General features: G+C 37.0%; 1 protein-coding gene across 4 annotated transcripts in view; it reads left to right on the forward strand.

Moving 5' to 3' along the window:
* The window catches only part of ldb2a (LIM domain binding 2a), a 93,157-nt gene that overhangs the window by 8,022 nt on the left and 71,581 nt on the right, over positions 1-13,554 (forward strand). For all 4 annotated transcript variants that reach the window (XM_075481906.1, XM_075481907.1, XM_075481904.1 and 1 more), the window contains exon 2: positions 12,752-12,854. In XM_075481906.1, coding sequence (XP_075338021.1) covers positions 12,752-12,854 — 103 coding nt within the window. The remainder of the gene's footprint in view (positions 1-12,751; positions 12,855-13,554) is intronic.

The following is a 13,554-nucleotide window of genomic DNA, read 5'->3' on the forward strand; positions in this document are numbered from 1 at the left end:
TGGCGGTATTGGCTATGTTGCTAGTTGCTCGGAATTAAGTAGAAGAAGTAGTTATCCTCCTTAGAAACAAAGCTTTAGAAGGAAAAAACAAACAAACAACAGTGTTGGACTTTCACAAGAGGAAAAATGTGAGAGCTCTCTCTCAGGTTTTATTTTGGTGGCCAACAGGAGACCTGAAATTAAATGACAGCGTTTAATATGTAAATAGGTATCTTTTGTCAAATTCAAGAGATTTTAAGTGTGAATCAACTTAAAAAGTTTTCACATCAGTGTTGTGTTAAAGGGAAATAATTTTTTTAAGTGGGGCTGTGTGAATTATTCATGAGAAGTCAGTGTTTTACCTGCAGGGGACACTGGTCAGGGCGCTCTCACTTTGAAGAGGAATTCTGACAGTGGAGCTAAGCTAACAGCTACTCTTCAGTAAAGCAATTTTTCTGACATCTAAAACTTGAATTTTTTATTTGAACAAATACTTCATATAGAGAATTGTATACCACCTAACACCTGCATCAGGTAGTTTTTTACCTTGATAGTACAGTTATTTAAGTGCAGAACATCACTGCAGACATAGCTAACTTTCTACTGAAAAAGAGATACGGTACAAAATTCAACAATATAGTGTTTGATCGAAATGCCATACAATATTTGAGGTGTGATTTGTTTTAGATGGTAAAAATCTCACTGCTACGAATTTGCTGACACCTCTCTGTGAGAAATCTGACCATCGTCCTCTGTGGAGAAGACACCCTACTACTCATAAGTACTTTACATAAACGCATTTCCAGCAAAAAAAAAAAAAGGAATATCCTTTGGAGGGATTGTTTCTGCTGCCCCCGAGTGGGCAAAAAAAGAAACAAAAGAAAAGATTGAACTAGTACAAAAGCCGACCACAAGTGACCTGGAAATCAGCCTGGTGAACAGGCCAAAAACATGAAATGAAACCTTAAAAATTCCTGATTTTAAAATCAGAATTCAAAACAGACCTTTCAACTCGCATCCTGGATGTCATTCAGAAACTGAATTCTCATTTCCAACATCATAGACTTCTTAACAGAGCAAACTTTTTAGAAAACTTAAAACGTGGAGCAGAGGCTGACTTTCAGTCGCAACTCTCCCTCAAGTTCTCCTCTTGAAAACATTCTCCACTGAATCATGACACAACTGCATCAGAACAAATAAATCTAATATTTTGATGTAAGATTTGTTTCTCCCTCCACTGTCAAATCAAAAAGCCATATTTGTTACTTATCATTTTAGAGGTGGTGTTGATAGAAGTAATTTCATTCCATTAAAATTAAATGCATTATTGCGTTAATTCCAGTGCTGTAACTCGTTGCTCATTGTAGTTTTTCTTATATTACCAATTAAAATATTCATGGGACCAATGATTATGTTTTTACTGTGATAATTAAGATGCCTTTAACGAGGTTTAACATATCTACAAATATTAATTTGATAATTATATACTGATGAATGTTTAGGGTGAATATTCTACTGTTCTAGAGAGACCTCGTTCAGCATGTCTTATAATGCTTCACACAATAGTCTCCAGTAATGTCCTACTACATGTAGGAGGCTCTGAGAGGATGTTCCCAGAAAACCAAATGAAGAGAAAAATGAAAAAAAAGGACCTGTGGTCAAATTGCCAGCGTCAGTCACATCCAGCAGGATGCTCGGACAATAGACCCACCTTTTTCCTGGCCCTTTCCCATGGTTCCTTCCAGGCTGCTCTGTCGCTCAGATAACAGAGAAGACAGACGCGCCTGTAGTTGGTTTGTGTCCTGTTGTTCTCCCTGTCCGACGTGGTTAGGGAGTCCGTCCTGAAACACAGAGGTCACAGGTGGAAATCGTGGATCTGAAGCACTTTGTGTTCTGTTGAGGATCTTTGAGTGACACACTGAAAACTTGCAATGTGTAAAAATAGGTTATGTACAGTAGCATGAGACATGAAACACAATGCATGAAAACTCTCTTTTCAAATGAAAGACCATGACTGGGACTTGTTACTAAGACGATTAATTAATCAAATTTCAGAAATTGTGTTTCTTCTCTTCTCTACATAATTGTACACATCTTCAAATCTATGCTAAAAACCTACTTATTTAGGATTGCTTTTAATACCCAGTAGTATGATGACACTTTTATCTTATTTGATTTTGTTGTATTTTATTGCTTTTACTGTTCTTTTATTGTTTTTATTTGTTTTTACTTATTCTTCTCTTTATTTATTACCTGCTGTAAAGCACTTTGGTACATTGTAACGATTGTTTGTAAAGGGCTGTATAAATAAAATACATTTACATTTACATACATACAGCTACAGTGGCAGCTCTTTGAGGCTGCACATCTCTGTTTCTAGTTAGCTGCTAACATCACAATGCTGTCATGAAAAATGCTCAATTGTCTATAGTTGTTAAATGAGGTAATAGGAATGTCATTAATTTTGCTGGAATAAATAGCAAGAGATTCAACAGATTGTATTTGAAGATTGGAATATTTTCACCCAGTGATGGGGTTAAGAGAATTCTCTTATACGAACAAAGTTATGCAAAGTTATTTCGGTTTGTCCTAAATGGGGCAAAAATTTTATGGCAACTTGTGAAATATAAGTTTAAAAAAATATAGCTTAAAACTGAACCTTAACTTAAATGTAACGATAGACTACCGATGAATGGGTTTGTTTTTCCAGAGAAAACTAAATTTCTCCACTGGATGATCTTCTTTTCCATGCAGCCAAAGCTTTTCGAACAAGATTTACTTTCGTCCTTTAAAGTTGATTTTCATTGTTGTGTGCTGCTTAGCTCATAGAAACTCCTGCTGTAGTTTCCACAAAGGATGAAGTGAACATAGGGAAGATGACTGCTCTTGAGGTGAATTTCACCAGCAGCCAGACTCTGCTTTGTGCTGGTTTCTGGGTGTTTCATCATTTTGCTGATCAGCTGTTTGACTCTGATGTAGTTTTTCTGGTAGATGAACTGAACTCAACTTTCCTGAATAATGATGAACTGCAGACTGTTTTAATTTACTTATTCTTTATTCACATTTATGCACACGCATGTAACCCAGTATCTGCATTGCTGAAGTGTTACAGAGCAAAGACACTGTACAGCGAACTGTTAGGGGGCTGATTCTGACCACTAGTGTTCAAAGAAAGGATTTTTACATGTGCCGAGGAGATGATATGGTTGATTTAGTTTGTTTCATTGTCTGGTTTCATGTTTCTTGCCATTGTTACTCAGAAAGTTAAGGATGGATTTGAATAAAAACTATACCAAAGGTGGGGTATGACCTGGATTCATTCTGGATGCACTCTCAGACTGCATCTTTAATTCAGTAGGAAGAAGATTTTAGTTTAGATTAGATGATTACCAAGTAAATTCAGCAGTAGAACATCAGGCTAATTTGTCATACGGTGGAGATGCATTGACGATTGATCTTGTTTGATTTATGAGATGAGCCAGAGCGTTCTTTAACATAAGAGGGCACTGTAACTTCTGTCAGTAGGTGCACTGCTCAACCAAAGAGATGTATAGAAATTTCTATATGTGTTGGAGTTAAAGTTACAGCATGTTTGCAATATTGTAATATTATATAAAATAATTTTGTAGTCAACAAGCACTTTTTCAATTAAATTTTTAACAATTTTTCAATGTTGGGGAATTTAAAACTATCAAATTACTATTAAAGGTTAACATTCTACTCAAAAGTCAATGTGCTGCACCATTAAATTGTACTGCTGGTTAACGAGCTTAAAAAGAAATCTATGAGTTACATGAGTTAAATCTTAAACCAGTCTCCTACCTGCTCTCTGTTATTCATTTAACTAAGTACGGTGCATGAATATATATGTATTTATATATATATATATATATATATATATATATATATATAAATACAGTCTATATGGAGCATCTCAGACAGTGTGGTTACTTTCATCAGCTTAGCAAGCAACAGGTGAAGATGTATTTGATGACAGTGCTAAAATAAAAGCAGCATTACGGAGAACATTCACACACTGGCCAATATCTGATGAAATCCAGTATTGATAAAGCCTGCTGCCGATCAGGAGGGAGTGTGCCCAGTTGATCGTTTATTGGTCTAATTAGCGTAGCAGATTGAATCACAGGATAGATGGAAAAAATAGTGTTAGTGGGTCAAAGCCAGAACCTGCATCTTTTTTCCTTTTGACTTTAATTTCTCATGGGTGTGGTAGATGCTTCTGTTTCCCTGCTTTGTCATTCATGCATCTTGTTGTTGCTCAAGCATTTTCATCCGTATTGATGTTTGTTGGCGCTGTGCACTATTCTTGTGTCTGTGCTGGTGCTATTGACTGATTTTTGCTTGTCTCCATTGAAGTGAGACCTTTTTGTAGCTGTTTGGGTTTTTCAGTGAGCCTGTACACAATTTAACTTGCTCTTTAGATTTATGTGTGAACCAGCAATTAAATCTTGTTTTATTTTTATTATTATTTGTATTTTATCTTTTACCATCATGAGTTTTCAGAGAAATCTCCAATTATCCTGTTCTATGTGACTTGTAGTCCAAATCAAAACTATTCAGTTTATAATTACATAAAACAAGAAACAGCTTATCTTCTAATCCAGTGCTTTTCAAATCAGAGATTGGAACCCACAATAAAGTTAACATGGTACAGTAAATGTGATCAGTCGCCAGATAATTAACAAGATTGAAAAGCAGTGAGAATATTTTAGTTTTCTTTCAAAATACAGGATAATTTTAGATCATCTTGTCCCCTGAAAGTAACTGTTTTAGCTGATATTAGTGAAACAGATAACTATCTAATGATGACTCTGAACTGTGAAAGTCAAACCTGTGAATGTTCTGTTTTTTTGTTCAGCTCTGACTTGTGCTACTGTATTTTAGTAACACATTTTGTAACAAGTTTATCTAACTTGTTTGTGAGTCAGCCTGTAACCCCTCACCTGTAGTAGTGATTTAATTGTTGCCATGGGGATCAACCTGCAGCCTTTTGGGTAAAAGTCAGTAGTGCCTCCTCATTCATGTTTCCTGCATTAAAACAGCAGACAAACGACTTCTGTATCTTAACCCTGACCTTGAACCTACATTGTAACACAATCAGATGAATGCAAACCAATTGTCTGACTCCTGCTGGTCATGTCAGACTCTACGTCAGAGGGGGGGCAATGGGGTAAGAAGGCTACGTAATTTGCCTGAACATGAAAATTTCCTCACGGACTTCATTCAGAGGGAGAAAGTTAATTCCTGTGAAATGTGCAGCGGCTGTTCAACGGCAGTGACTTTTCTTTCACTGCATTCATTTCTCTCTACATTTGCATAATGCTTGGCAGGTGGCCGCACGGTGGCCAAATGCAGCAACATGTAAAGCCTGCATATATTATATCAAAGTACTGAAGAGCCGTGAGCATAAACATGTTGATATCAAGCATTAGTTTGCGCCTGATCTTCAAGATGTTGCTTATGCAGGGATATTTCCTTCACTTTGTCATTCTAAGGATGCCTAATGGATACAGCAGATGTGAAGTGAAGGTTTGATGCTCAGGGATCACTGTCTCTTTGGATTCATTTTGGACAAAATTCACAACTTTCTTATCCTCTTCTGAAACTAAATTAAGATGGGAGCTGTCACAACTTACTTTTGTCTCCATTTGTAAATTAATTAATTAAGAAAGCCTCAGAACGACCTGGAGCCAAAATTGGCATTATTAAGTTTGTTCCGTCTGAGCAGCCTTAAAGACATTAGTTCTTTGCAGATATAAAACAACAGCAGAAACTGGCAATCCTCTTAGAAAATTAAGCACATTTGGATTTAGGCAAATACATTTTTCTTGTAATTCTATGTACTTCAGTAAATTATCTGACAGTAGACTAATCAATCAGTGCTGGTCAAATAACTGTTTAATTACTCAACCACTTCATAAAGGTCTAAAACTTTAAAAATTTGTTGAAATTTGCCTGTTAGATTTATTTTAGGAAAACAAATAAACAAATAAATTGCACAGATTGCAACAAATTCAAGAAAATCGCAGTCACCAGAAACTTGACCTACCATAACAGCATAAGCCTCATGAAAATGTGTTGCTAGTCAATGGCCTTCTCCAAACAATGAACACAAATGCTACCTTTCCAAAGATCATTTCCACACATATGCTTTTGTTAAGTTGTTGCTCCTCAGCAATCTGAAGCTGTTTGAATCCTTACAACAGTAAGAATTTCTTAGCCCACCACTCAGCTGCGCTACATACTATTCAGGAGCTGAATGGGGTTTCAGACATTGGTAATTCTCCAAGGTCAGCCCCCCGGCACCCCTACACTCTTGGAGGCTTTTCTGCCACAAGGGGCTGGAAACAATAACAAAAAATACAGACTGACAAAAGCTTCCTGGGAAGATGCTTAAACATAAAGGCATTGTGTTGTTAGAAAGACATGCAGAGTAAGTGAAAAGTGTGGTCTGCTCTTCTACAGCTACATTAGGTGTAAATATATCCAAACAAATTTACAACCCATTAGATACATGTGGATGCATTGTACATTTGGTGAGGATATGACAGGAGAAAGACTCACGACACCCAAGGGTATTTTTAAATGTTTTCATGAAACTCTGTCCACCCTGTGTGGATAATTCTTCATGCGAGGACTTAACCCTCAGCGCTGTTGCATTTACTGAGGATCCTCCTGGTGCTGTCCCTCCAATCCACTGGATTCCCTACAAATCCCCCGGGTCTGGCCATCGCTGGTGATTTGTGGTTGGCTAGCGGGCAATTGACACATTGATAAATCCCCCTCAGATGGGGTGCGATTCATTTGAATCAATAGAGCCTTATCGGCTGACGGCCGTCACGGCTGCAACACTGTCAGTTCACCTCGGGTCCCTTGGAGTCAGCTTGATTTGTAGCATTTGACAACAAACATCGTCATGCCACGTGGTTTGTCAGAGAGTCCATAGGCGTAAATGAAGGCAGGATGTTGTCTGTCAGTGTGCAGCGGCAGAGAGCAAAAGAGACAGATGATGGGGAGGGGGATATAAAGAGAGGCAGGCAAAAATAAAACAAAAAAAGAAGGATACGATATTGCAAACCAGAGCAATGCCAGCTTTGGTTTTCATTGTAAATATGTGTCCTTAACTACCAGCAGCCACAGAATGAAAGCAAAGCTTCTGACATTTCCTGTGCTGTCCAACACTCTGCGATTCTTCTGTGGCAGGTTCATCCTTAGCCAGTGGAATCATATGGCTTGTGTCCACTGCCTGGGCTTTAACAGTTGCTGGACTTGCCAGGATCTGATCCAGCTTCTCCTCAGTCCTTAGTTCCAGGCCAAACCTGGCCGGTCCAAGGCTCAGTCAGCCATGTTTCACAATTCAGTGCCACACCAGCCAAAAGCTGCCTGAAAGCCACAGTCTGGAGGATTAATGGTTAGCAATTCTGAGTGTGACTTCATATAGATATTAATGGTGAAAAATCTGAGCATTGTTTAGCTTTATTAGCTTACACTACTAAATGCATTTTTAATTGACAAAATAAGTGAAAATTTCAAGTCCAATTTGTTTTATTGTGAATGTTGAGGTAAAATTCTGCTCATGAGCACGAAACATTGGTTATTTTCTGATTCATCTGTTTTATGGGTTTGAGGCTTTCAACAGCGATACAGACCAAACCATATCTATGGCCGCACCCTGCTGTGCTGAGTAGATCTAATGGAGACAAGACAATGGACACTGCTGTCAACTCTTCTCTCTTTTAAGGGTGGATTGGTTTGAGGCTGAAGTCAAAGATCAAGCAATTGCCACAATGAACTGTATTGAGCCAGAGGAGAGAATATTATTTTGTAAAAAGGATCGGTTTCAGGAGAATATTCAAAACAGGATGAAAACATTAAGGTGACTTAACTTAGGATGAGGGGATGTTAACTAAACACTGCAAAACAGAATAAGAGAGATTTTAAAAACGAGAGTATTCTGTAAAAGATGAAGTTTAGGTGAAACACTCTAGGATTCATTAGGCTTACTCTTACTGTTTTACAGAGTTTGTAAAACAAATGGCAAAACTGAAAAAAAAATCTCTATCACTGAATCAGGCCTTCTATCTCAAAATGTTGATCATACTTTTCATATGCTGGACTGAAAACACTCCAGATATTCACTATGTAATTCCAACAAATAATTGACTTATGTTTAAAGTTTGATAGTTCCACACTAATCAGATCCTTTACTCAAGTAAAATTGCTATTAGCACACAGTAAAATATAGAAGTCCTACAATGAAAATGCAGGATCAGAAAAGTGAAGAACAAAATCATAAATGGTCAATTTATTAAAACTGCTAAACGCAATATAACAGCTGGCCTCACTAATATAAGCTAAAATGTTCTATTATATTGTTAAGGTAATCTTGTGTAAGCAGTTTTTTCTTGATGTAGTTGGTTGACTTGTATGAGAATGTAACTAATGAATATTTTCATTATGATAAACAATTGATTCTCTAGTTTGTAAAAATTCTGAAAAATAGCCCAAATTACAACACAATCCTAATGCTGCCAAATGCATAAACATAAACATAATGCATGTTTTTTTTTATCTGCACTCATAACCAAGCACAATTCATGTTAAACCTGTAACATATATGTTGCATGTTCATGCACACACACCCACATTCACATCTTTATCACACAGTGACCCTGTCGTCCTGTGGTTTCAAACCATCTGTATCCACAGTTGTGTTATATATACTTGCTGCTGGTGTTGTTGCTGCTTGTGTTTTTTTTTCTTTTTTTTTAATTGAGTGACGGTGAATATGCAAAACTGCTACATGCTACATTGCTGTCGAACAACGCCTAGAGAAGTTGACTTTCCAGGTCATGAAATGTTGAACTATGCCTAAGAGGTACAGTAAACATTTATAAGATGAGAGAAATTAATTTAAAGGGGCATTTTCTATGGGATTTTTTTCTGATATCCAAAGACAAAAAATAACAAAGATTTTCCCATTCTAACCGCTGCAATGCAGATTTAACTGGAATATAATGGTGTACAATGACAAGATTATTGGTGTGCTTATTGAGCTACGGTTAGGCACTGTTTTGATGATCGATAAGGTTTTTGTGAGCCATTGTTTAAAAGACTTGGACCATCATTCAAGCAGGGATGCTGTAATGTTAATTAGCCACACCACTGCACCAGGTGATGTTTCTTTATTATGATGAACACAGGACTCTAGTTTATTTTTCTGTGTCCAAATAAACTCAGTAGATTTTTAGAAAATAAATCCACACGTTTTTTGGGTATTTTCATGGGTTGATATTACATTAATGATATCAGCAGCCTTATTACTTGCGTGATGTAGGAGTGATAGTAATTCCAAGTATGTGACCAGTAAGCTAGGAAATTAAACTGACATTTAAATAGATGACGCATAATTATGTCAGTGCACGCCAATTTAACTCTCATAGGACCAGCTTTATTACATGACAACTATAAATGCAGCTTATCCGTCAATATTAAATACAACCAGAACTGTTGTCTCTGAGATGTCTTTTTTTTAAATAATAATAATAATAAAAAATATTCCTCTTATTGAGTGCAGAGCAGGGTGGTTGAGAGCCGCTGCGTGAGTGTAGAGAACATGTTGCTCACCCTTCACTTGACTGTCAATCCCAGGAGGGCCCGCCTCCTCCTGCTGCTGGATTATGACTTGAACTCAGTCTGAATGCTGAGCAGCACTAAAGTCAGTCTCCTTCTCTCCCTGTCTCTTTTGTCCTGGTGTGTCACTCTTCCCTATCCTTCTTTCTGAAAAAGATGTATTCACATGACACCACACACATGCTGGCTGTTCACACCTGCTGATTCTCACAGTGTGACACAGTCAGTCAAACACAGACACATACAGCAGCTCCTGCAGTGCATTCCCAGTGGACAGCTGGTCTGTGCTGTGTGTTTCACCACCATATTTTCCAATTCAGTAATTTTTTAGGCATTTTTAAGGGGATGATTTGATGCTGATTTGATTTGATTTACAACACCATGCTGGCAGCTCACTCTTGTTAAACAGACAACTTCAGTACAGCACTATATGTCCCAAAGTTGCACACAGACAAGATCCTGGCAGGTAGTTATATTAATTTTACAGCTAGAGTGAGTGATGTGTTATTATAGTGATAGGTCAGTTATTTCTTGTCAAAGGTGATGTTACTGGTGCAGCTTCTGCTGGTGAAACCAGCAACTCTGGCTTATTAATGCTGAATAGTTTGCTGAATACCAGAACCATGCCACCATGTTCAAAACTTAATTTACTTTTCTGTTTCATTGTATCATCAACACATTTTAAAACTAATTAATAAAGCACAAGGGGCAAATGTTTGTTAATTCCATCTTTACGGATGCAATAGTTTGCTTTTGGCCTTTGTTAGTGTAAATTTATTGTTATCCATTTAGGTGTTGGACTGCTACTTTGACAAAACAATTAATTTGAAGAGCACTATGACATGTTTTATACTTTCCTGGAGAAAGGAAATAATCATGATGAATCAAAAGGCATATTAAGCATGGATGGAAGAATATATTGCCTCACAGTTTCCAATATTATGTGTTAGGGATGTTGAATGGTTAGTTATGTGCACATTTTCTTCTTGTAGAGATATTTTGTTGCAGGAAATCAGATTCCGCTGGGTATAAGGTTAGAACAAAAGTGTTATCATTAAAGAATATTAAATTTCTTCTCAAACTGAATAATTGAGTTTTACTGTAGGTTTCCATTAGTGACAGGTCTTAATGAGTAAAACTTCATTCATGAGTTCAATATGTCATGTACAGTTCAGCTGATTGGTTTGCCATCTAAAAAACCTCCCAACTAGCTCATGATCGCTTATTGATTAACCAGCTGAATAAGGTGTTCCTCCACACCACATGTTCCTCCTCGGTTTAGACTCATCATGTATGAGACACGATGACCTGCAGGGCGCTCCGGTCACTGCTCATTGGGCTTGACACTGCTCGATGGTGACAACGCTAATTGTCAACATCTGGGAAGTGCTTGTGATCCCTCAGCCCCAGCACAGAAGGAAACGTGGTGATCTGTCATAACGTGTCGGAGGAAATTAACATCAGCTGAACGTCGGTGGGTGGAAGAGGGAAGGAAGGGGGGTATTGGAGGCTATCGGGTGTTAATATGTTTGGGGGGGGGGGCACAAAATACTGTGAAAGAAGTCACTATCACTGCTGTAAAAAGATGAGTCCTGCATCTGTTGCCTATTACTGTTATTGTTATAAGTACTGCAACTACTTCTTTTATATTTATCACCTCCACTTCTGCAGTGTTTCTTCCGATGCAACTGTTGCTTAGAGTAGTGTCACTGTTGCTGCTACAAAAATTAAGACATTGTACCAGAGCTATGTCCTCCAGCACAATCAGTACCACTGCTCCTATAGTACTGCTAGTGTTGCAATACATACAACTCCTACTACTGCTTTTGACTATTACAGCTTCTTCTGCAGTTGGTATTACAACAGTATTTATGTCTATTATTTTGATTACTAGGTACACTATAACGGCTACTTTTAGCCTGCTGCTAGTGGTGTCAAACATGTGAAAAAAATGTATAACTGTGGTTGAAATATGAAATATTACAACTTCTGCTGCCATTTCTAATGATGAGGTTGTTCATTTGATACATATAAGAATACTGTTTTTCAGGCAGAGGTATTGTTCTAACTTATACTACATGTACTGTTACTTCAATTACTATGTAACCGTTATAACCACTGTCACTAAAATATTTTTATTTTGGCTAATTCTTCTGTTGCCACTATCACAGCTTTTACTAAAAAATACTAAATACTAAATAAAGAATTACTTTTCCTTCTCCTGATGAAAACGGCAGGATTCAAGTTTGGCTATGTTTTGACAGTTAATTAAATGACTTACATTTGTTTGTTGATACACGAAGAAATATCCATGAAAATATGATTTCCACCAGCAGTCATTGTTGGTGTTATGATAGCTCATGTTGAGGTGCACCCTTAGTTGCTGTTGAAGGTAGAAAGGGCATAAAATTATAAAGCTGTTGGACCTCAGCTTGTATTTCAGGGTTGTATGAGCCTCAGGCAGGGCTCTCCTCAAGCCTTGGCTTAAGAGAAGTAAGAGATGTTGTAGGGCTTTGGCTACAGACCAGCCTGCATTGAATTCTCAGGCTAGCAAAAAATGCCTGTGGATAAAACACATCTGCAAACCTGATTTTAAAGATTTCTTTCCATTTGTTTCCATATTTTTCAATATATTTTACGCCGCCATTCTTACTTGTACACATTGTGTGTCTTTTTTTTCTGTTATTACCATTCAAACTTAATTGCTTAATCTATTTTTAACCAAACTGCTATTTAAATAAAGCTCCTGAATTTTATTGATATGAATACAAAAAAGGTAATACTTTTAATGGCAAAAAAAGATGTACTTTTTAAATCTTGTTGCACACACAATAAGGAAGCCTGCAGTCACACTATCTTTATGCTATCAGAAAAATTCTGTATTGAATTTATGTAAATAAACGCAATAGAACAAGAGCAATAACCTGGATAAAGGATATTCATATGGGTTATTTAATAGTAAAAAAGAAATGAAAAGTTTCATATCCAACTGAAACATCCAAGAGTTATGTTTGAACACAATGTTCTCCCAACAGGTATTATAAAAACAGTGTCATTTTGAGAAGTGAAAATAGAATACAAGTGTCCATAACCCTCGGCTCTGTTTGTACTCCAACAGGAAAGCGACAGTTTATGGTGGGACGCCTTCGCCACAGAGTTTTTTGAGGAGGACGCCACCCTCACACTCTCCTTCTGCCTGGAAGATGGACCAAAGAGATACAGTAAGACAAGAATAAAACAAACCTCCTACTTGCTTATATATTTCTATATTTCTGATTGATTGTTTAAAGCTGATTTGCAGATGAGGCAAACCGTTATTTGGGTTGGCTTTTTACGAAAGTAATTTATTTGTATTATATTTCATGTTAAAAGGTCAACGTATAGCTTAATTCAGGTTGTTTTGTTTTGTGTTGGGGCAAATGTGTTATTTCTGGATCTATCACAGAATCATAATCTTCAACTTTCATGAGCAGTAAATTAAGATTTCGGGCGCATTTTTCAAATAAAAAAATAAAAAGTATGAAGTTAAATAGATAGGAGATGGTAATTTATTTTGACAAACCCAATTAGTTAATTTTTCAGGATTAGGGGCAAATTTTAAATTTTTCTTTGACTTGGTAGTGGTGAAAACATTTTTGTAATATTTTCTGTGGGATATGTAGAGTAGTGGCTTTCCATTGAATGTTTTCTGGAGCACCTTAAGCTACCAATCTGCTGATGACATAAATGTCCAGTAATATGGATGTTGGTGTCACAGGAAGAGCGAGAAAAAGTCTGTTAGTGGCTCTTAAGTACAACTCCACATTATGTTTTACAGAAAACTCTCACCTTCAGACAGTTAGAGACCTCAGTCTGGGGTGTTCATCATTCCTACGAATGACTTTGTGCTGGAATGGGAAGAAAAAAAGTTATGGGGTGTTT

This window comes from Odontesthes bonariensis, chromosome 13 (genome assembly GCF_027942865.1).
Source record: "Odontesthes bonariensis isolate fOdoBon6 chromosome 13, fOdoBon6.hap1, whole genome shotgun sequence".
Taxonomy (NCBI): Eukaryota; Metazoa; Chordata; class Actinopteri; order Atheriniformes; family Atherinopsidae; genus Odontesthes; species Odontesthes bonariensis.